General features: G+C 41.6%; 1 protein-coding gene across 3 annotated transcripts in view; it reads left to right on the top strand.

Moving 5' to 3' along the window:
* The window catches only part of LOC123761060 (palmitoyltransferase ZDHHC22), a 75,669-nt gene that overhangs the window by 8,213 nt on the left and 41,175 nt on the right, over positions 1-26,281 (top strand). For 2 of the 3 annotated variants that reach the window (XM_069339341.1, XM_045746944.2), the window contains 3 exons: positions 8,113-8,330; positions 11,536-11,654; positions 16,644-16,853. In XM_069339341.1, coding sequence (XP_069195442.1) covers positions 8,175-8,330; positions 11,536-11,654; positions 16,644-16,853 — 485 coding nt within the window. In that variant the 5' untranslated portion in view covers positions 8,113-8,174. Of the gene's footprint in view, positions 1-2,423; positions 2,522-8,112; positions 8,331-11,535; positions 11,655-16,643; positions 16,854-26,281 lie in introns of those variants that run through there. The other variant, XM_045746943.2, reaches the window with a different exon arrangement.

The raw sequence follows: 26,281 nt of genomic DNA, 5'->3' as shown, positions 1-26,281 counted from the left end.
GTTAGAAGTCGGGCCAGCGTCTTTTCTAGTGCATTTTTGATGCGAATTACAAGATCTTCAACTGGAACATCGCCAGCTGGAACATGAACAGCTAGAAGATCAGCAGTTAGAACGTCGGTGGCTGGAACATCCTGCATCTGGAACATCTGCAACAACGGGAATATCAGGCAAGAGGAGCCACATATCTATGATTCATCCAATAAAATAGGCGGACTTGTTTACCAGATTACCTCCTTTGTGAACTGGCGTTACTCTTGCTTTTTTTTTTTTTACATCAGGGAAGGTATGACAATAGAGATTTATTGAACGGCAAAGCTTTGTCATTTTTCAAGTCCTCCAAGCTTTATTTCAGGCATCAAGGCAAGCAGAGATTCAGCATAATCCACTAAAGATCTGATGTATGCATGGTATATCGTTTTGACAATTTTGACATTGGCACCATAGCCTGAGTGATAACCTTGCAACAGCCTTGAGAGCTCTGAGCCTCTTTATACTGACGACAGTCTGAATACAACAGGACCATACAGTAGCACCTCAAGGCCAAGGTATTTGAATCTGTTTACATAGTAAAGCTGGGAGCCATTATACAGTTGTATCTTGCGAACACCAGCTCCCTGCCTGGGAGGACGCCGATTTAGTAGAAAAACGTTTCTTTCATTGTTTCTTTGTATTTGTATTTGTTTAACCCTATTATCCTAGTTCAATCCTATTTGCTTGACCCTATTTGTTTAACCCTACTAGTCCAAGACAAGTCCGCCTTGACCCTATTTGTTTAACCCTACTATCCTAGTTCAATCCTATTTGCTGACGACACAACCTTCATTTACTCCAGTCCTGATCCCTTTGCTCTAAATGCCACAGTAAATACTGAGCTAAATAAAGTCCATCTGTGGCTAACTGCCAACAAACTCACCCTTAACATTGACAAAACTTTCTATATTCTGTTTGGCAATAAATCCTCTAATCAAATAAATCTCAAAATAAACAATACCCAAATTTGTAACAAATTAGATGGCAAATTCCTTGGCATTCTCATTGACCACAAGCTGAATTTCCAGGGACACATTCTAAACATATCAAAAAAAGTTTCAAAAACTGTGGGCATTCTTTCTAAGATCAGATATTATGTACCACGCCCTGCCCTGGTGACTCTCTATTACTCCCTTATCTATCCGTATCTCAACTATGGTATTTGTGCTTGGGCCTCTACTACCCAAAATCACTTGCGTCCTCTAATTACTCAACACAAAGCTGCTATTAGGACAATATCCAATTCTGGCCCCAGACATCACTCGGTACCCCTATTCAAATCCCTGAATATGTTAGACATTAAGTCACTGCACATTCTCTCATGTGTACTATACATATACAAAACGCTAAATTGTAATGCCAATCCTGATCTCAAAAGCTTCATAGAAGGTTGTAACAGAACCCATGAGCACCACACCAGAAATAAATACAGTTTTGATATTCCTAGAGTACGACTTAATCAAACCAGAAATGCTCTACAAATCAAGGGGCCCAGGATGTGGAATAACCTTCCCAACCATGTTAAAGACAGTACCTCTCTCAACCAGTTTAAGTTAAAAACGAAGCTATACCTAATAAATTCCCTGTAACCTACCTTACCCCTCTATTGTCAACCCATGTATGTTTTTTGTTTTTTTTTTGTTTTACAAATCAACGCTGTTTTAATGTAATTTTCTGTAATAATTTGTAATTGTATTTGTGCTGTTTTTTCAACAATGTTCCCCCCTCTTTTACCTCTATTTTTATTTGTACTCAACGCATTTTTTTCTTTTTACCCATTAGTTTTAAGCTTTAGTCAGTAGTGTTTTTTCCTGCCCGAAACGCTTTGCGTAATAGTGGCTTTAGGCATTGTATGTACTAGCTCCTATCTATAAAGCCAACAAACTTTGTAAAATCTCTTTATGTATGTACCTTTGCCTAAATAAACAATTATTATTATAACCTTCGAGTCCATGAGCCGGCAAACCCGAAAACGTTTTGGCTCCATGAGAGCGCGAGACATGGGTGAAATGCTACGAGAAATTAATATATCGGTGACAATCCTGGCGGCAATTTTGACCATCATTCTGCATTGAACATGCTAACAAAACAAGCTGCAGACATTGTTGAAGAAGACGAAAGTAAGATTGTAAGAATCAATACCGCCACACCCCGCCATATGCGCACCTGAAGTAGCAATACAAACATGGGGTTGAACATGATGCTCTCAAGCACTCACACCTAACATACATTTATATACCCACAGGTAGTAATAAATGCATGAATTTAAACTTGCTAGTTAAATCGCCATCTCTTGGATTGTTAGTGATTACTATAGGGGGTAGTGAGTTAAAGCTGGTCTCCATAATTAGACTCAATGGTGTAGGGTGGGGGGGGGGGGGGGTTTGTTTACATTGTCCCCGCGAGCGGCGTCAGAGCAGGTTGATGGAGCACGTCGCGCTACAACTCAACCACTGTCCTACACTCAACACTGATTTACGCCAGAGGGACCGTGAGTTCACACACACACACACTCAGTCTTTATAACCTTGACAAATTTCCACGAGATTATTGCAATTCTACATCAAATAGGGACTAATTTGTTTTTATAATGCCCATTTTACTGTTTTCTCATTTTATTACACTTTCTGTGTGAAAATTCTGTTAATCTAGCATACATTGTATAGACCATAGCTAATATAGATGATGGCCGTGAAGCAAGGATTATAAATGAAACAGGAGTACTAATACTACAAATTAAGGAATGAGTTGGTTTCTTTGTCATCAGTACCAGGCAGATAACCCAAAGATAAGGGTACAGTGTAACACTCTCTTAATTTAATAATTCAGTTATGATAATAAATTTAAATTTAATTAAAAGAAACATCAAAAGAATCTAGAATAGTTAAGCATTTCAATAATGTATGAACTTAATTTATGCTCAAATGTTTAGTTGTGGTGAAATTTAGGTTCTGTATATCAGTCAGTGGGACTCTTGGTTATTAAGTGCTGCATTTATTAATGCATTGTGTTGGGAGACTGGCAAGCAGCATTATATATTATATATATATATAATATATAATGTGTATGTGTATGTATATATATATATATATATATATATATATATATATATATATATATATATATATATATATATATATATATATATATATATATATATATATATATATATATATAATGTAATATTATATATTACATTATATATTACATTATATATATATATATATATATATATATATATATATATATATATAATATATATATGATATATATATATGATATATGATATATATATATATATATATGTATATAATATAGCTGGATAATCATGTGTTCCAGATAATGGTACTTTTTCTCCTCCGAGTCCAAAAGTGACCATTTCCAACTATTTTTATACTACAAACAACATAATTTGAGTTGCCAAGCCACATGTAATTATTAAATATTCAACTAGAAACATCACCTTACCTTGTTGTTCGTCTTCTTGATTGATGCCACACATCTTGAAGTTAAGAATTCTTGACAATTTACGTAACCTATACTAACACAACACTAAAATTAACAATTAAAATTACTGTACAGTTCATTAAGCAAAATTAGTTTTGACTGCCAGCTGTTGAAGCCTCACTGGTTGAAGGCACTTGGCTTGCCTGTGAGGCCTCACTTGTTGAAGGTGCTTGGCTTGCCTGTGAGGCCTCACTTGTTGAAGGTGCTTGGCTTGCCTGTGACGCCTCACTTGTTGAAGGTGCTTGGCTTGCCTGTGACGCCTCACTTGTTGAAGGTGCTTGGCTTGCCTGTGACGCCTCACTTGTTGAAGGTGCTTGGCTTGCCTGTGACGCCTCACTTGTTGAAGGCGCTTGGCTTGCCTGTGAGGCCTCGCTTGTTGAAGGCGCTTGACTTGCCTGTGACGCCTCGCTTGTTGAAGGCGCTTGGCTTGCCTGTGACACCTCGCTTGTTGAAGGCGCTTGACTTGCCTGTGACACCTCGCTTGTTGAAGGCGCTTGACTTGCCTGTGAGGCCTCGCTTGTTGAAGGCGCTTGACTTGCCTGTGAGGCCTCACTTGTTGAAGGCGCTTGACTTGCCTGTGAGGCCTCACTTGTTGAAGGCGCTTGGCTTGCCTGTGAGGCCTCGCTTGTTGAAGGCGCTTGGCTTGCCTGTGAGGCCTCGCTTGTTGAAGGCGCTTGGCTTGCCTGTGAAGCTTCGCTTGTTGAAGGCGCTTGGCTTCTCTGTGACGCCTCGCTTGTTGAAGGTGCTTGGCTTGCCTGTGATGCCTCACTTGTTGAAGGCGCTTGACTTGCCTGTGAGGCCTCACTTGTTGAAGGCGCTTGACTTGCCTGTGAGGCCTCACTTGTTGAAGGCGCTTGGCTTGCCTGTGAGGCCTCGCTTGTTGAAGGCGCTTGGCTTGCCTGTGAGGCCTCACTTGTTGAAGGCGCTTGGCTTGCCTGTGACGCCTCACTTTTTGAAGGCGCTTGGCTTGCCTGTGAAGCTTCGCTTGTTGAAGGCGCTTGGCTTCTCTGTGACGCCTCGCTTGTTGAAGGTGCTTGGCTTGCCTGTGATGCCTCACTTGTTGAAGGCGCATGGCTTGATTTTCTTACCATATAAGAATCAAGTTTAGCTTGCCTTCTGTGTTTATTGGCCTGTTGTATGATCAGCTCTTTGGTTCGCCTCAGGCTTCACTTCACTTGAAGTTGACCGGCCATTTTCAGAAAGTTGTTTAACATGTAGCTTGTCTTTAATTGTTAGGACAACCTTCTTCCTCTTAACACCTCCAGAACGATTGATGCTGCTACCAGACATAGTCTTGGCCAAAAATGTTCAAAGTTACTATGAAAATAAAAAAGTTATTTAAAAAAATATTTCACTAATGGTACAGCACTGTGGTATAACACGAGGAACGGGAGCACATGGGTTGACCAGAATTGGACATGTCCACTTGGGGCAGCTATAACACGTTACGTAGGCCGCCAGGAGGAAAAAACTCGCAATATTTTTTAAGGAAACTTCAAACTGTGCAAATTGTTTTTAGGAAACTTACATATTTATTATTACATAATTACTAGTAATTTTTTTTGTTTTAGGATATGATGAATTGTTATAAAATTAATGGTAATTCCTGTACCCAGGTGGTCCCTCCCAACGCTCCCCTCTCCCCCGACACTACCCACCTACCCCACCCCCTCCTACACCATGCGTCTCGAGTCAAAGCCTTACGGGATTAATATGGTACGGCCCGCGGCCTGGCTTTTATATCCGGACAATTCATGCTTTGTCCGGCTGAATGTCCGGATATTGCAACATTGGCAGCAGGTTAACCGGCCCAGAATTTTTATCCGGACTAACATCTGATTTTTCAGCTCCTATGGACATTTTGGCCGGATATTGAGATACAGTAACTTTATCCAGTCGTGATTTTGGCCGTATAAGGGCGTTTTCCGGATATTCAAATCTCGGATAATCGAGTGTCTACAGTATAATATACACACATGTTAGGCATATATCAAAGTTCTTCCCCCCATCCCCCCCCAGGTTGAATTATTGACCCTCCTCAGGATGCAACCTCACAACAAAGTGACTAATTTCTGGGTATATTTTCTGCTAGAGGAACAGGTGCATTAGATGATATAAAATGCACGTAACAATTTTTTGTCCCACCTAGGATTCGAACCCAGAATTCTAAATTAAGAGTTAACACTTTCGCGCTTTCGATTAGAGATAACTCGTCACTGGTTTTTCTTACGATTCCGCATAACTGCCTACTTTTCTCGTCAATCGAAAAAATATTTCTATAAATTCCATTTTTTAACCGAAATGGATGGGGATACTTTTGTTTTGTAGAGAATTTATTTGCGAATTTTTTGGTACCAGAATGAATATTATATCACAAACTTCTATGAGTAAAAAAAAAAATACACAAAGTATGTTTGGGGGTGTGGCGAGCGTGTGGCAGTGGGTTCCCTTTAGCCGTTGATATATCCAACACGTGGGAAATATTTGTATGTTTTATGTATATGTCTGTGTAGGGAATTTTACTGCGATCACTGTCATACAAATTATAAAATGTTTCAACAAGTATAAACATGACAAACATCAAACGAACGAAAACAATGCGTTCGTTTCTGCCGCGAAAGCATACTGAGCGACGTGGTTCTATATTTGGCGCTTCTCTTACACATGCTTTGTACAAATGTTATACAGTTCATCTTATAGAAAATTTTATTGCGAACACATTGGTATAAAAAAGAAATACATAGAAAAGTAGGGTCAGGAAACGTATAAATGTATAAACTTTCCAAGCATGATTGTGTTTTCGCCAGTGCGCTCGCGGCTAACTACTCTCCACTTCACACACTCTTGCGGGTGGGCAATTACCTATATTAAACATTCATATGCATATGTCAGTGTAGAGAATTTTATTGCGATTCCAATGATACCAAAATTAGCGATGTAGGACAAATGTAGGCTTCGCAACCATTAAGAGAGTGGAAACATTTTGTTGCTGTTTGGCGCTCTCGGCGAGTGATCTGCATAGTTTTTTATTTGGTGTTGATACTCCTTATGCTTGGGCGGCATTTTATAGGTATGCTCTTATAGACAATTTCATTGCGAACACAGTGATACCAAATTTAAATACGTGCGCCTTCAATTATTGTCAGGACAGTCAAAAGAGTGTACACTTTTTCGGTCTTACCGCGTAGGCGCGCGAAGTGCCGAAAGCATCTGGGGTATTTTTTTTTTTTGAGCGCCGAGAGCGCGAAAGTGTTAAGAATGACTCCAACTACAGTACTACTCGTAACCCCTTGATTACAATTAAATATTGGTTTGTTTCTTATTGTCAGAGACAATGAGGAATCCTGTTATGAGGTGTGGTAAAATCATACACAAAACTATTTGACAGATTATTTACTGTTTGTTAAAACTGTATGATTTTAGGTTTGAATATATTTGTTTAGGTTATGCTTGGTTGGGTTAGGTTACGTTAGATCAGGTAAGGTTAATTTGGTTTTAAAATCCATTGGCATACTGTGTTCTGTACGATGTGACTACTATCTGCCTGTTAGGCTTATAGAGGTCATATAACCCTGTTGGCCTAGGGTTAGGCTCCCTAGGCCAACAACTGGCCTTCCCAGGATGCAACCCACACCAATTTCCTAACTCCAAGGTTCTTGTTTACCGCTAGGTAAATAGACACATCAGGTGTAATGAAATGTGGCCCTAACATCTTATTCTGAACTGTAATCAAACCCAAGACCTTTCAGTTGTGAGTCAACTTTGCTAACCATTGTACTACAGAATACAGTTTTACAATGTGCTAAATATTAATGCACCCTAATGTAAATATTCTCGAACCACACCCATAATAAGAGGGTCTGTCATAGGTTTGATAGTGAGTATTTCAGAGTATTAACCATATCGTTTTCACACATACCCGGTTTTGCCACCTAAACATAAACATCCGGGATAAAACTTGCTCATCCATCAACATATCTAGCCATACACACACAACATCTGGAGAATTTATTAAGTCAACCATAATAGCTTAATGACCAATAAGAATGTGTTAGTCCTCAACATAGTCAAGACCCAAAGTTTACTCTGTGTATATAAAGTGCACACACAGTACACGAGGAGAGGACGACTCAGGGCAGAAAATCGGCTCCATTTCAAATGCAGTCACCACTCAATCACGACAAAGCCGAGGGATATCCATCAAGTAACAAGAGGCCAACACCCTGTTGAATTGCCAGTAGCCCTAAGTCTACTTATTTGTCATAGATATAAGATATATATATAGATAGAAGTCATAGATATATTGTCAGAAAGCTGACAAAGCAACAAGTTTATATATAATTTAGTTTATAACATGGAAAATCTTACTGTATCGATTTAATTGTACTGTATAGATAAACTTACTGCATAGATAAATAAACAAAACAAGATAAATTTTTTTTTATTGTTTTGCTTATTTATCACCTTATCAATTACAGTATTATATTAATTTAAATTTAAATGGCTCATAATCATGTGCTAATTCTCTAGTAACTCATTGTGTGCTCTTATTCTTATATGAGACTATATTTGCAGGTTCATCAGCAGTTCATACGTCAGTTGGCGCAGTATACTTGAAAGAGAAATCATTCAGCTGGATGGTGTCGCCAGTATGCTTGTGTCGTCGTGCCTGGAGTTCCTTTGTAAATGTAGACAAAATACAGATTGTCAGACATGTTGTCGAGTTTCTCACAAGTTTAGCTCCACTAACAACTTTGATCATCATTTTATTACTCAGTTATTATTCTTATCAGGTACTGTTATAAACTCTTTTATTATAATTATTGGTCTACCTGTGTTATGGAAATGGTATTAACTGATTATTTAACATTTAACTGATTAAAACAAAATGATGGAAAGAAGTGATGTAAAGCTTGTTGACAATGCATAAAATGTTCCTAACCCATAAAATACCACAAGTTTAAATAAGCTACAAATGAGGACACTTAGGTAATAAAATTAGACAAAACATAAATCAGAACTTGACTTTCCTTCTGAGTGGATAGAGTAAATTAATTGCTTAAGAATAAAATAGAGCAAATTTTCATAGTCAAGTTTTAGAGCTAAAGGAAGAAATGGCATTAGACATTAACTAAATTTTATTCTTTTTATAGATGAACAAATTTGGATTGCACTATATAATAATAATAATATTAATAATAATAAAAATAATTTAATTATATAAGTACATTTAAAACATGATACAGACTAGTATTCTTAGGTACACAATGTAATTTATATAAAGCCACTAATATGAATAGCATTTCAGGCATAACTTAAAGAAATCAATTATTTATAAGTTTAATAGGGTAACACTTAATGCTACATGAAAAGGAAACTAGCATACAGTGACACCTCGGCTTTCGAATGCCCCATTTTACAAACTTTTTGGGTTACAAGCCCAATTTCTTCAGAAAATTCAAATCAGGTTACGAACTTTACCTCGGCAAACGAGTTTGTTGATACTCGTATGGCCGACCTAGCGTGTGGTGGCACAGCAATTGCGACTCAGTTTACCAGTGGCTCCTGCCTAGTGACAATCATGCCTGAATTAATTTTTTGAATTTTGAATTCTTCAAATGAAGAAAGAAGTATTTTTTTGGCTTTTTGGCTATTTGAACATAAAATTTGTTATTATATATCTTGCCATACGTCCCAAGAAAGCCAGTGGTATGGTTCAAGCCAAGAAAACACATTCTTATTCACAAGTGGAGTTTTAAACAAAACTCAGAGAAAAGTTAGTAAAACCTCTTCAAGACAAGAACTTAATAAGAAATAAGTTGTAACAAAATCCTGTATATGAAATCCATAGAGTTTTGTCACAAGTACTCAATGAAGAAAGCTCTTTTTGAGAAAAGCTTGAATGTATCAGCTGTCAGTGATGTATAAAGTACATTTAATTCATGAATAAGGGGACTGGCATAGAATTAAATTAGACCTGTTGATTTGAGGACAAGTTGCATACAGGCTGCAGCCTGCCTGCCAACAACCATATTATAGTACAACAGTAACCATTTTATATATAGCATATACTGAACAGTGGTACCTCGGCTTATAAATTTAATCCCTTCGCAGAGATGGTTCATAACCCGAAAATTCGTAAACCGAAGTGAATTTCCCATAAGAAATAATGTAAATTGAGTTAATCTGTTCCACACTCCCAAAAATATTAATTTCAAAGTAAATTTTATACCTAATTCATCAAAATCTTTAGTACTAAAGTATGTACAAGTTATTGCTTACCTTTATTGATGACTCTTGTTGGCATATGGAAGATGATGAGGGGGGGAGGAGGAGGAGAGGTGTTAGTATTTGGAAGGGGAGCCCCCCTTCCATTATAACATCAGGCAGTAATGACTTCTTTGGGGTACTCTCTCTCCTGTGTATTGCAGGAGTACCCACTAGGACCTGGTTGTGGCTCACTGCTTGCTTGTCTTACTAAGAATCTGTCTAAAGACACTTGTTTTTCTCTTAATTTTAACACTTGTCTGTAGTGAGACATCATTGTTATTTAAAAGGTCAATGCAACGGCCTGCTATAGCTTTATCTGGGTGAGTTTTTTCAACAAAACTTTGCAGTTCTTATTATTGAGGAAGGGACATTCTGTACTACCTACTCCTCCCCTGAAGAAACTTCCTCAGCTGCCTCTTTTGCTGCTCCTTGTGAAAGGCTAGGAGTTCTTCGGTGGTCAGTTCTTCGGTGTGTTCCTCCACCAGCTTACAACACACAACACACACAACTCTCACAACACTATGAATGCCACTTCTTTTTCTAAATTTCTCAAACCATCCCTTGCTTGCCTTTAACTCTTTCGTATCTGCATCACTCGTTCCAGGGGTTTACTTATACCCAGTATAAGTGTATATATACTTATACACTTGTACCCCCCTATTAGACTGTTTTACAGGAACTTCTTTTCGACGGCTCATAAAACGGAGGAAAGGGTCCTGAAAGACATTATTGATAGAAACTTTATCCCTACAGACAAAAATCAGAAAATACAATTGACAAATCTACTATAAAAACAAAAAAATGGCCAATCTACTTATGGAAAAACTCCCCTGACACCAAACATAATGCTTTGAAGGAAACCAGCGTCGTTTATGCCTTCACATGCCGCGCTTGGGGACTGTAAGCCCCAAAGAACTCAGTATATAGGCAAGACAACAACGTCTCTTTCTAGGCGATGCACAAACAACAGGGCTCCATCAAGGAACATATAATCTCTTCTCACAACCAGACCATCACCAGAGAAATCTTAACAAGCAACACAGAAATCATCAATAAATACAGCGATAGCAAGAGACTCGACATCAGCGAGGCACTACACATCAGAAAGTCAACACCAGCAATCAACAGCCAACTAATGCACAACTATATTCTACCTACTTCAAGACCCCGACCCAATATGGAAGCAGCAAGAGGAAGTATGGGCCAATACGCCTTCTGCAGTTACTTCAATTCTTCTTTTCTCATCCCATTGTTTCGTGTTCTGTCTTAAGTTTCACCTCGCCCAAAACTTTTGTGCCATATCACCTCACCCAAAAACGATTATAAGTATGAATATATTTTGTGTGTAAATTAAGTCTTTGAAAATGTAATAAGGAATTACAAAATGCATTTAGGTGTCAGACTAGGAATAAAAAGAATGAATTTTGGAGAGTTACTTTTTCAATTACCCTTGACAGTGAAGAACATAAGAAATACTGTAGTGAGAAGATTCGTGTTAGAATTATTAATCTTGCCCTTTCGGTCATATTCAACAACGTATGTTTACAAGGAAGACTACTACCAAAATATACTAATGTGTGTATATTATATACACATATAATATGCATATGTATGCATGTATGTATGCATGTATATGTATGTATATATATGTATAGTATTCTCATAAAGTCTCTTCTATCACAAAGTGATAAGTATTGCCATGAAATTTTCATATTTTTTTTTCCACAGCTTCTTGAAGGGAGTGGTGTGAACAGAATTATTGTATATTTCTTCAGCATTGAAATTTTTGGAAATTGGCTACTATTTTTCTGCACCAAGAGCTACATAGACAAATCTTCTGGAAATAGGTATTGTATTTGTATTGTAACTTGTAATGCTTGGGTTTTTGTGAATTTATACATGGGTGAGCATTATTACCCATTTGTGGTAACAAATAGGTAAACAAAATATAAAAATAAATATTTATTTATTGTAGCGTACTTTAGAGAATTGGCTATAATCATTCCATGTTTCTTGAAAGAAATCATATTGTAGCAAGATGATATTTATGGAGGAAGGGAGCCCCTTCATCTCCCCGGAGCTATCCAGGCTGATATGGATATATTAGGCTTTGGCATCAGTTAATGTGAATGGAGTTCTAGGCCTTCTGGGGATCACCTGGTTGATACCTGGTTGATACCTGGTTGATGGGGTTCTGGGAGTTCTTCTACTCCCCAAGCCCGGCCCGAGGCCAGGCTCGACTTGTGAGAGTTTGGTCCACCAGGCTGTTGCTTGGAGCGGCCCGCAGGGCCACGTACCCACCACAGCCCGGCTGATCCGGAACTTCTCTTAGAAAACCGTCCAGTTTTCTCTTGAAGATGTCCACGGTTGTTCCGGCATCACGAGCCAGAACCTGGCCCCCTCAGAGAGGCACGAGGAGCAATGGTGTATAGAAATGCACATGTGGTTATGGAACATTCTATGTCTACCATTGACCAGGTCAGGCACCCAGAAAGATAAGTGCTCCAAAACAAGCACCCACTTTGGGGTGATAGTTGCCTTGACTCTGGTTCAGTCTGCGCCCTCTCGTCCTTCCCCTGCTGTGGTTCATTCTGCGCCCTCTCGTCCTTCCCCTGCTGTGGTTCATTCTGGTCCCCCCTCCCCCCCCTGCTGCCGGCTCCAAAGAGTTTGAGGGCTCCGGGGTCGGAGCAGGGTTTAGCTGTTTTTGAGACTGGCAGTTTTGGGGGATGCCCCTTCTGGGGTGGCGACGGAGGCATTTGAGTCAGTTCCTCCAACCATGGCATCTGAGTCTGACCAGTGGGCCCCTTCCCTTGTCTTTCCGTCTGTGTCTGCTTTTTCTTTTGAGGCCGGGGCTTTGGAGGATGACTCGGCCTCGGGTCCTTCCCCAGCCCCAGAAGCCAAGGGGCTGACTTGGGGGACCTTGGGCCCCGTTAGATCCTGCTTAGGGTTTTCTACCCTCGGGATGGAGCTTGCTGTTAAAAGGAGTGGGGTTTTCTTCCCCCTCCCCGTCCCCTCCGTGTACGAGTTGGATTTGATGTCGGCCCCTCCCCAGGTTTGGTTCCGTGTCCCTTCGGGTCCATCGCTCCCATCCTTCCAGAGGTTTTCGGCTTTATGCATCCCGCCTCACGAGGTGCGGGAAGCCATTGCGGCTTATCTCCTGCGGGACCTGGATTACACCTCTGTCGTGAATCCTCCTTCATTCAGATTTGGGTTTTTGTTTCCCTGTTTCCCTACTGGGTTTGTTATGAGGTTCTGGAGTCATCCTGGCCAGCGGACTGCCCTGTGTTTTTGCTGGAGGCTTGGCATATGTTCTGTTGTTCTCACACGCTTAAGTGGCGCGAGGTGCTGACAGTAGTCCAGGTTTACCTGGGGGTCGAGTTTAAGCACCTCAGTGCGTGTTTGTTTGCCCCTGCCCTTCCTCGGGATTTCTCAGGATGTTGGAGTGGTGCAGCTTCATGTTCAGGTTCCCTCCCTCCCTTTCAGCTGCACTGGTTGCTGAGGACTTACGCGCTCGATGCTTGTTGGCTTCGGTCTTGCAGTTCTTTTTCCTCCTGGAGCTGTCCTCGGATTGGCTTGCGGAGGATGTGGAGGCATTTGGGACCGTTCCTGGGTCTGGTGAATTGGTCTCAGCGGCGCGTGTGTCGTCTGCTCTGTTGAAGCAGTTTGCGGCAATCCTACGGGATGCAGTGTCTCGGTTTTTTGCTTCGCGTGTCAGCAGGAGGTGCTCGCTTATTCTTTGGAATCTGCTTGGGCCCTGACTCTTAGGTTTTCATTGCCTTTTTGTCCCTTGCTGTTTGCAGATTCTGCAGTCGGGGTAGGCAGGTGGTGCCAGTGTCAGGGCTGGCACAGCCTTCGGACCCGTCTTTGTCTGGTTGGCGAGGTGATCGCACTGCGTGTCATTTGGGTTCTAGCAAGGGACGTAGGCCCTTTTGCGCTTCGCCCCGTTTACAGGGCGATGGGGGAGGGGAGGCTTGCTCTGTTTGGTCACACTTAGTCTCACGATTTTCAGGTCGTTTCCGACAGCCTGCAGTGGCATTGGTGACTCTTCCTCCTCCTTCGGGGGGGTTCAGGACTGGTGGGGCAGGCCTCTTCTGTGCTCTGGCAGGTCATCTTGGAGTGGGCATGGTCAAAACAACAACGTCCCTCAGGTGTGTTTCCTTCCCTGTTCTGTTTCATGCAGTGCAAACCTGTGGTTCATTCTGGACTTGTATGTACCCCTGGGTCTATTGCCCCTTTCTTTCGGATGACTACTCTGTCCCGGGTCAGATTTTTTTGGAGCCAGGTGCTTGGATGGTGTCCCTGGACCTCCGGGATGCGTATTGGCACGCCCCGATTCATCCGGGGTTCAGGGACTGGCTCAGTTTTGTGGTAGGGCATATCGGTTACTGCTTTCGTTGCCATCCATTCGGTTTGAATCTGGCACCTCGCGTTTTCACACACCTTAACACGTGTGTGTTTCCTTTCTCAGTTTCGGACTTGGTTGGGTCCTGTGTGAGACTCAGACCGCTTCCCTGTCTCTCCCTCCTGTGTCTCTGCTTCTGCTGCAGTCCCACCTTCGCCTGTTTTTGGGGGGCTCCCGGGTCACTCAGCAGTTGCACAAGGGTTTGTGCGGGAGCCTGAACTTTGCCGTGATGGTCTACCCGCCGAGTCGGGTTTGACTTCATCGGCTGTTCTGGTTCCTTTGGGGCCATCCCTTCTGCCTCTCTCGCAATCGCTGGGTTTGGCCTCCAGGGGCCTTGCATCGGCTGCTGCATTGCGAGCTTCCTCTTCTGGTTTTTCGGTTCTCTGATAGTAATGGTTCAGCGACTTGGCACCTACCCGAGCCCTCACTCAATGTGTTCATGGACACGTAATCTCTTGGCTGGGGCTTTGTGACCAGTGCTCACCAGGCCAGCCAGGGACGGTGGGGTTCGTCCTTCCGTCGGGCCCACTGGTCGGCCTGGAGCGGACAGCACGCTGGACTTGTGATCCTGTGGTCCCGGGTTCGATCCCAGGCGCCGGCGAGAAACAATGGGCAGAGTTTCTTTCACCCTATGCCCCTGTTACCTAGCAGTAAAATAGGTACCTGGGTGTTAGTCAGCTGTCACGGGCTGCTTCCTGGGAGTGGAGGCCTGGTCGAGGACTGGGTCGCGGGGACACTAAAGCCCCGAAATCATCTCAAGATAACCACAGCATGGTGCAGGAGTTCGTGGGGGTGTGGATGTTGCTTCGGAGGGTTCGAGTTGCTTGCGGATCGACGATCAGGCTCCATTCAGACTGCTCCCCCAATGGTTCATTGCCTGAATTGTGGGGGTTCGATGCGGTCCTTGACTCTTTGAGGCTGGCTCTTCGAGTGACTCGTCTGCCGAGTTCTCAAGGTTTGGCTCTCATGGCGGTTCACGTTTGGGAGGGTGTCCAACGTTTTGGCGGATGGCCCGTATCGGTTCATTCCCCTGTCCATGGAATGGACAGTTGACAGCTGGGTGGACAGTGCTTCGGATTCGTAGTCCTGAGGTTCCGGATTCGATCCCAGGTGGAGGCTGAGACAAATGGGCAAAATATTTCTTTCATCCTGATGCCCCTGTTACCAAGCAGTAAATAGGTACCTGGGAGTTAGACAGCTGCTACGGGCTGCTTCATTGGGGGTGTTTAACAAAAAGGAGGCCTGGTCGAGGACCGGGCTGCAGGGACGGTCCTTGTCCTGAAATCATCCCTGAAATCAACTAAAGATAACCTCAAGATTGACGCTGAGTCATTCAGTTGGCTCTGCTGGACGTACGGGCTCCCGGAGGTGGACCTCTTCCCATCGGCATGGTCGAGGCACTTCCCATTGTATGTTGCGCCCTTCCTCGACTGTGAGGGCATCAGAATCGATGCTTTTCGGCAGGACTGGTTGAGGTGGGGTTACTTGTACCTCTTTTTCCCGGTTCACCTGTTACTCCATGTCCTAACTCGCTTGGAGACTTAACAGGGGAGAGTAGTCCTCTTGTGGCCGGCCCAGCCTTGGTTTCAGGCGCTACTTGCTCGGTGTTCGAACCCAGGGGGTTTTCTCATGGCTACGCCTCTTTCAGCAGATCGGTCCGATCCGTTACGTGGCTGCTTCGATCTTCTCCTCGAGCCTTCGTGTGTGGTATTTTTGACTCGTCTATCAATATCTGTATGGTGATCAGGTAGCTTCGTTAATGGTGTCCCACCTGTGTGCTTCATCTCGGCAGCAGTATGAAGTTTCCTGGCGGTCCTTCCGTTTCTTTTTGTCTCTTCGTAGTTGTACTTCGCTTTCTGTTTTCTGTCTTGTCCTTTCTCTTGTGGTTGTTTCACCCAACCGGCCAGTAATCACATCAGCAAAGAACTGTCGGTTGGATCGCTGGCGCGGAGGGTCTAGGGCTCCCCCTTCCCTCTCCCGGGAAGGGAGGGGGGTGCGCAGATAGCGGCACGGCGACGCTATCATGTCATGCTAGTTTGCTAATTTTGTTTGGGGAGTTTTGTCCACTTGTTTGGCTTTCAGTAGCAATATTTTCACCAGAATAAGGGTTTGTTTTTGGGCACCTACCTTTCTGGGTGCCTGTCCCAGTCGATGGCTGACAGAATGCTCCCAACCACAGGAAGGTTTCTATAGGCCATTGCTCCTTGTGCCTCTCTCAGTGGGCCAGGTTCTGGCTCGTGGTCCCCGGTAGGCAAAAATGCCATGCACTTTGACTGATGCCAGAAAGTTATACATATCCATTCAGCCTGGATAGCTCTGGGGAGCCTCTGGGACTCACCCAGAAAATGGTGTTTCATTACATTTTTTGCTATATTCTTGTCAAGCATTAGTTCTTAAGGCATATTAAAATTCTGATTAAATCTTTCTTCCACAGTGAGTTGGCTCCTGGTTTGTCTCACGATGATTGTAAGCAGCTCCGTTACTGTCCAACATGTAAAATCTACAAACCTGAGCGCAGTCACCATTGTTCCCTCTGTGATCGCTGCATTCACCAAAGAGATCATCACTGTTTTTTCCTTGGCACATGTGTTGGAGGATACAATCTGTGCTATTTTATTCTTTTCTGCTTTTATGCCTGTGTGGGGTAAGTATTTAAAGCTGCAGTTAAGTAATTTATTACAGTAGTATACAGTGGCACCTCGGCTTAAGAATGCCCCTATTTACGAACTTTTCAGGTTACGAGCCCAATTTCTTCGTAAAATGTGAATCGGCTTATGACCTTTGCCTCAGGTAACGTAGATTGATGATATGCATATGGGCGACCTAGCGTGTAGTTCCTGGTGGCATGGTCGCTCGTGCTTCAGTGTACCAGTGCCTCCCGCTTAGTGACAATCGCGCATGAAATCTTTGTAAAGAATTTCATTGTTCTTTGGCTTTTTTTGGTTTTGAACATATAAGTAATTATTATATATCATGCCATGGGTCCCAAGAAAGTCAGTGGTAAGGTTCAACCTAAGAAAACACATGTGAGGATGACCATAGAGCAAAAACAAGAAATCATTTGTAAACGTGAAAATGGTACATGGTTTGTTAAACTAGCTAGGCAGTACAATAAATTTATGTCAACAATAAGCACTGTAATTACTAAAAAAAAGGACTATGAGTGCTAAAGTGGCAAAAGGCATATCGAGTTTTAAGTGTGTACATAGTGTTAAAATTAAAGTTGCAGTAATTTTAGTGTACAATAATTTTCATAAACTGTATTGTAGTACTCAACATATAGCAGAACTACTAATCAACACAGTGCTAACATTATAATACACTACAGTATGTATTTACTGTACAGCATTCACAACTCCATGAGACTTCAAGCTGGACATAACTCCAACAATAAGATAAATAACAAATGTAACACAGTATTTTTTAGTAGGGTAATAATATATAGGTACAGTATATAATATGATGATGCAATTTTAATGTGTACAAGAAAAAAAAAGACAGACACAAACGCTTATTTAACATACATACATACATACATTATTATATATACATATATATATATATATATATATATATATATATATATATATATATATATATATATATATACATATACATATATATATATATATATATATATATATATATATGTATATATGTATATGTATATATATATATATGTATATGTATATATGTGTATATATATATATATATATATATATATATATATATATATATATATATATATATATATATATATATATATATATATATATTGGTGTATACTGGCAGCAGGTTTTCTTTCAAACATGTTTCATTGAATATGACCGCATATTCTGTATTTATTATTTTCTGGTTTAGGGCTTCTATCCCTCTAACTATTTTCTTAGCATCAGGGCTTAATTGAAATAGGAGTTCTCCAAAACTCATTTTCGTACTTTTAAGGTGAAGAAAAGAAGTGATTTACTATAGAGTGTATTACACTTATTTGTATAATTTGCACGACGTTTCGAACCTCCATGGTTCATTCTCAAGTGAACAGATCTTACAATACTAGTTGATTTTATACCCGCATTAGGTCAGGTGATAATACAATGAAGGTGAAAACATGGGGGGGTACATAAGGGATAAACATAGGGGCTGCAGAAGGCTTATTGGCCCATACGAGGCATCTCCTATCTAAACACAAAGATTAATCCAGTGTAATTGGCCTGTTATGTTGGACATTGTCTTCTGTGTTGGCATCGATATGTTCTTGTCTTGTCCTTACTCTCATGGTGGGTAGAGTAAATAGTTCCGTGATTTGGGTGTTCATGGTAGGTCGCTCTATTCTTATGTGAATTGCCTCAAGAATTTGTAATCTTCTTGAATCTTGGGTTTTGTCTATTATGCAAGTATTCTTGTTCAACATTTCTCTTGTTAGAGTAATGTCATGGGCTTGTCTCATGTGATTCCTAGGGGCACCAGATTGAAGATGGCATGTCAAACGCCTCGTCAGCTTGGTCGACGTCATACCTATGTACTTACATTGAAGGTTACATCCTTCGTGGGGGCAAGTGTACATGTATACAACGCTTGACTGCTGTAGAGGGTTCTCCGTCGGCTTCGGGCTGTTTTTGATAAGGAGTTCGGAAGTCTTCTTGGTTTTGTAGAATATTATCAGGTTTATGTTTTGGTTAGGAGGTTTATGTTTTGGTAAATACATGTCTCCACAAGGAGACATGTATTTACAAATAGACGGAGTAGCAATGGGCTCCCCCTTAGGAGTTTTATTTGCTAATTTTTATATGGGAACCATCGAAGATAGGGTCTTCAGTAGCAGACAAAAACCAACTGTATACTGCCGTTATGTAGATGATATATTCGTAATAGTAAAAGACTCGGATGAACTAATTGACCTAAAAAGACACCTAGAGAGAGAGTCAGTACTCCGATTTACACATGAAAATAGTGAAATTAACAGTCTGCCATTCTTGGATGTACTAATAACAAAAACAGGAACCTCTTTAAGCACCAACGTATATACCAAGCCCACCAACATAGGATTATGCCTGAACGGTAGAAGTGAGTGCCCCCAAAGATACAAAGCCAGTGTTCTCAATGCTTATATTCGTCGAGCGCTTACCCACTGCACTGAATGGAGCAACGTGAGTAGAGAGTTTGAAAGAGTAACTCAGGTATTGGTGAACAACGGATATAGCAATGCGGAAATAAACGCTGCTATAAGAAGACACTTGGACCGTTGGTATAATTCAGAACCTAGAACAGAAACCACAACACCCCCCAATAAAATTATATTACAAATCAACCATGCACAGTGAACATATAAAAGAGGAAAGAATAATGAAAGAAATAATCCGTAAAGGAGTAAAAAGCACTACTCCTAACCAAAACATAAACCTGATAATATTCTACAAAACCAAGAAGACTTCCGAACTCCTTATCAAAAACAGCCCGAAGCCGACGGAGAACCCTCTACAGCAGTCAAGCGTTGTATACATGTACACTTGCCCCCACGAAGGATGTAACCTTCAATGTAAGTACATAGGTATGACGTCGACCAAGCTGACGAGGCGTTTGACATGCCATCTTCAATCTGGTGCCCCTAGGAATCACATGAGACTAGCCCATGACATTACTCTAACAAGAGAAATGTTGAACAAGAATACTTGCATAATAGACAAAACCCAAGATTCAAGAAGATTACAAATTCTTGAGGCAATTCACATAAGAATAGAGCGACCTACCATGAACACCCAAATCACGGAACTATTTACTCTACCCACCATGAGAGTAAGGACAAGACAAGAACATATCGATGCCAACACAGAAGACAATGTCCAACATAACAGGCCAATTACACTGGATTAATCTTTGTGTTTAGATAGGAGATGCCTCGTATGGGCCAATAAGCCTTCTGCAGCCCCTATGTTTATCCCTTATGTACCCCCCCATGTTTTCACCTTCATTGTATTATCACCTGACCTAATGTGGGTATAAAATCAACTAGTATTGTAAGATCTGTTCACTTGAGAATGAACCATGGAGGTTTGAAACGTCGTGCAAATTATACAAATAAGTGTAATACACTCTATAGTAAATCACTTCTTTTCTTCACCTTAAAAGTACGAAAATGAGTTTTGGAGAACTCCTATTTCAATTAAGCCCTGATGCTAAGAAAATAGTTAGAGGGATAGAAGCCCTAAACCAGAAAATAATAAATACAGAATATGCGGTCATATTCAATGAAACATATCATATTCAATATATATATATATATATATATATATATATATATATATATATATATATATATATATATATATATATATATATATATATATATATATATATATATATATATATATATATATATATATATATATATATATATATATATATATATATATATGTCGTACCTAATAGCCAGAACGCACTTCTCAGCCTACTATTCAAGGCCCGATTTGCCTAATAAGCCAAGTTTTCATGAATTAATGTTTTTTCGTCTACCTAACCTACCTAACCTAACCTAACCTAGCTTTTTTTGGCTACCTAACCTAACCTTACCTATAAATATAGGTTAGGTTAGGTTAGGTAGGGTTGGTTAGGTTCGGTCATATATCTACGTTAATTTTAACTCCAATAAAAAAAAATTGACCTCATACATAGAGAAAAGGGTTGCTTTATCATTTCATAAGAAAAAAATTATAGTAAATATATTAATTCAGGAAAACTTGGCTTATTAGGCAAATCGGGCCTTGAATAGTAGGCTGAAAAGTGAGTTCTGGCTACTAGGTACGACATATATATATATATATATATATATATATATATATATATATATATATATATATATATATATATATATATATATATATATATATATATGACAACCATCTTTGTAACCTATATGTAACTCCTTTTTTGTAACAAAGTTCAAATAAAGTAAATATATATGTGTTCATACAAAAGAATGGGGGTGGTAGGAGAAGATAATATTAGTGTTCAGTGAGAAACCACAAGGTCTCCTCTGAATACTTTTTATTTTCTTCTCCGAGGCTATGGGTCCCCACATTGGCACCAGAGGTGGTACCCTCACAAACTTTTATATATATATATATATATATATATATATATATATATATATATATATATATATATATATATATATATATATATATATATATATATATATATATATATATATATATATATATATATATATATATATATATATATATATATATATATATATATATATATATATATATATATATATATATATATATATATATATATATATATATATATATATATATATATATATATATATATATATATATATATATATATATATATATATATATATATATATATATATATATATATATATATATATATATATATATATATATATATATATATATATATATATATATATATATATATATATATATATATATATATATATATATATATATATATATATATATATATATATATATATATATATATATATATATATATATATATATATATATATATATATATATATATATATATATATATATATATATATATATATATATATATATATATATATATATATATATATATATATATATATATATATATATATATATATATATATATATATATATATATATATATATATATATATATATATAATATATATATATATATATATATATATATATATATATATATATATATATATATATATATATATATATATATATATATATATATATATATATATATATATATATATATATATATATATATATATATATATATATATATATATATATATATATATATATATATATATATATATATATATATATATATATATATATATATATATATATATATATATATATATATATATATATATATATATATATATATATATATATATATATATATATATATATATATATATATATATATATATATATATATATATATATATATATATATATATATATATATATATATATATATATATATATAAGCGGCTGCCACAAACTCCGCAACGCGAAGCCGAGACAACAGGATGCAACCTGCGACCCAAGGCAACAAGAACGCACAGGAGCAGACGCGCATAAAGAATGGGCGGCCAAGAACCTATGCGACTCTCAATTCCCTGCGCCCGAAATGAGCCCTAGACGTCACCAACACAGCAGCAAAAGCTGCAAACGTCCTAACAGCACGGGTGCAAAGACAGACCGCAGGCTGGAAGACTGAAAAACTCTGCGGACGACCTGGGAGACCTGAGCCCTGAAACAGGGAACGAGGGGAACTGAATCAACCAAAGTGCTTCCCCAGACACGGTATGCAGGTAACGGCAAAAAGCGCAACCGGACAACACAGGACGCACCCCCGGCCAAACCAATCAAGCATCAATAACCCAAGAACCCCTCCGGAAACCAGCCGTCTCGACCGTCGCCAGGATGGAGAAAGGCTGCACACGTACAAATCTACCACCAGTACCAAAGAGCAGAAACCTGAACAGAAGGGGCTACCACAAACTGAGAAGATAAGAAGGCACCCTGATCAAGGACCAGGACGGCGCAGGTGACACATGAGCAGGCCGGAGGTGAAACAAAACGAGAAAGCATACGAAACAGGGCAGATGTGACGTCCACCCAGAGCGCAAGCCGGAGCGGCTCCGCAAGCGCCGCACAAAACGAGGCAACAGTAAGAAACACCAGGAACATCATACTGTCGCCAAGACGAAGCTCGCAGGTGGGACACCGTCAACAAGGCCACCTGAACACCACAGAGATGGTGATACCAGCGTCAAAATACCAGACGCGAAGAGGCGAGGAGAAGGCCGAACCAGTCGCGTACAGGACCGATCCAGCCTGCCGAAAGAGGCGGAGCCGCGGGAAAACGCCCTGGGTTCGGACACCTATTAAGCAGCGTCTGAAAAGAAAGCTGGGCTGGCCACCAAGGAACCATAAGGACTGCTCTCGTGGGAATGGGCTGCAACCGAGCCAGAACCCGAAGCAACAGCTGGACTGGAGAAGAGGAACAGGTACCCCCACCTTGACCAGTCCTGCCGAAAAGCATCCAACGTGAACGCCTCGCAGGTGGGTAAGGGCGCCACATAAAATGGGTGACGCCTAGACCATGCCGACTCGAAGATGTCCATGGCCAGGAGTCCATACGTCAGGCAGAGCCAACGAAACGAGTTGGCGACGACTGGCCAATCCGCGAATAGACGAATGAACCGAGACAGCTGTCCGCCAGGACGCAGGACACACCCCAGACATGAACCTCACGGTTAGCCAAACCCCGAGAATCCAGCAAACGAGCCACTCTAAGGAACCAACCCCAAAGGTCAACACCTAAGAGAAACCCTATGGTTCCGGCAAGAACTGCCAGAGAACAGTCCGAATGGAGCTGAATGGTAGAGCACCGAGTGACCCAAATCCTCCGAAGCGCAAACCAGACAGCCACGAACTCCTGAATCATGCTGTGAGCCCGACGGACGGACAGACTCCACCATCCCCGGCCGACCTGGTGAGCACTGGTCACAAAGCCCCAGCTGAGAGATGACCCATCTGTGAACACATCGAGCGAAGGCTCGGGGAGGTGCCAAGGCACAGAACCCCGAAAACCCCAAAGAGGAAGCTGGTGACAGCACCAACACAAGATCCCCGGAGGAACGAACCCAACGATTGCAAGAGGCGGAAGGGGAGTCTCCGAAGGAACCAATCAGATGCCGAAGCCAAACCCAACCCCGCGGGCAGAGCAGCACGTCGAAGTTCAGACTCCCGCACAACTGCTCGAGCAACTCGGGACCCCCTCATGAACAGCCGAAGGCGGGGCCACAGCCGCAGCAACACTTCCGGAGGGAAAGACAAGGAGTGGCCCAAAAGCCCTGAACAAGGCCCAGGTCCGAACCCGGGACAGAAACAGATGGAAAGGCCTCCAGATCACCAGGAAACCAAACACCAGCCAGTCGTCGAGGTAGGCCAGACACCGAATCCCAAGCAGACTCAGACAGGGCACCAAGATCCGGTAAAGATACAAAAATACACCAAGTGCCAATAATTGACCTTGAGGTCCAGGGCCACCATCCAGGCACCCGGCCCCAACAGAAACCGGACAGGAGACAACAGTCCTCCGAGGAGGGCATAGAAACCAGGGCGCAGACTGAAGAAGTCTAGATGAACTGCAGATTTGAAAGGCCCATGTCTGCAAAGAGCAGACGGAAACCCCAAAAGGATGGGGGGAATCGACCACGCCCAATGCACCCACCAAGATGACATGACGAAGCGCAGGGGAAGAAGCCCACCCCGCCAGCTCTGAACCCCCCAAAGGGGGAGAAGCCCACCCCGCCAGCTCTGAACCCCCCAAAGGGGGAGAAGCCGTCCACCGCCGCCACCAGAGGCCAGAAGACAACCAAAAGCGCCCACCAACAGCGGGACCATACGAGAGTCAACAGAGCAAGCTGCTTCCCCAGCGCCCCGTCAACAGAGAAGGGAACAGAGCCCCTTCCGAAAGAAAAAGTACACATACACATATATACAGTACATATCATGTATATACACATACATATACACATACACACAAGGTATGTTACATGTGCGTATGCACATATACATGTGCACACACACAGTGTACACATGTACATGCGCACACACACACGTACACTTGAAAAGAAAATTACAAGCCGCCGACCAGTGGGCAGAGCACACGCTGGCCAGGCATAGATGGCACAAAACTGCATCAAAAGGCCCACCTCGACAACAAAACCTAAAAGTCCCAGCACGACCACAACACGTGCCAAGACCCAAAAAGATCAGTCTGGAAGCCAGGAAAACCCCGGAACTCCAGAAGGCAGAAACCGGGTCACACACTAGGAAACAAAGCCCCCTGAACCCACAAAGGGGGCCCAAGAGGAAGAAACCTCTGGAACAAAACCAAAGAACCCAAAGGAACCCGGAATCAAACCAGGAGGAAGCCAAACCACCACATTTTGCCGGTGGAGAAACATCACAAAGGCAAAGCACAGCCCCCAGACAGAACCCCCAGGGAAACGGTCATAACAGACCGAAAACCGAGGGACAAGGTGTAGGAGCAAGCATAACAGCCAGGGACACTGAGCCCAAACCCAAAGGCCAAGACCCAAAACAGACAAAAAGGGAAACCCGGTGTAAAATCAACACTCAAACGTTCCCAGAGGAACAGGAAACGGGCAGAAAACGCCAGAAAAACAAAGAAACGACAACAGGAGAATAAAACCCCTGAAAAAAAGGGAAAACTCACCCAAGAAGCTCGCTCGCACACCCAGTCGCATGTAAAGAAACCGCAACACCGCCCTGGTGGCCACGCCAGGAAACCGGCAGACGAAAATGGCCGCCAGAACAAGAGGGCTGTGACCGACACTAAAGATACGAAAACACGCCAGCAAAAGTGGGAAGCAAGCAGACTGGATGGGCGAAAAACGCCGCCCAAAAGCAGAAAACCCAGGCAGGGGCAAACCGCCCCAGAACTGCTAGCAGGCATCCCCCACAGCTCCGGGAACCAGCAACAGAGGCCCCGGGGCAGAGCCGTCCTCCAAGCCCTCCGCCCTTAAAGAAAAGCAAGAGTCCATGGGAAAGGCAGCAAGAAAGGGCCGCTGGTAAGACCCAGAAGCCTTGGCAGGAGGAACAGGCTCGAAAACCACCTCCGTCCCCCAACCCGAACGGGGCAGCCCCCGAAAACCACCTGAGTCTCGGCCCCAACGAAACCCCACCCCGACACCGAAACCTGCAGACGGTCCACAGCCGGGAACAGGGAGGGAAAGGGGCGAACAACACCTAACCAAAACGGGGCGGCCTCGGGGCATCCGAGGGGGAAACCAACCTAGCATGTTGCAGCAACCTAACCTAGCTTGCAACACGGATGCAGCCTGTACTCTGAACAGTAATAACATCAGGAGATTACTGGAGAACAAGCAGAGAATCTCTCTCGCAAGACTCTGGGTCAAGGTGTTAGTGACCCAACAGGCAGCATGACGGAGGTAAAAGTGGCGACTGTCACCTGGAGACAAGG

This window comes from Procambarus clarkii, chromosome 41 (genome assembly GCF_040958095.1).
Source record: "Procambarus clarkii isolate CNS0578487 chromosome 41, FALCON_Pclarkii_2.0, whole genome shotgun sequence".
NCBI classification, from domain to species: Eukaryota; Metazoa; Arthropoda; class Malacostraca; order Decapoda; family Cambaridae; genus Procambarus; species Procambarus clarkii.
The sequence above is the reverse complement of the archived record's forward strand: the minus strand, read 5'-3'. Positions and strand labels throughout refer to the sequence as shown.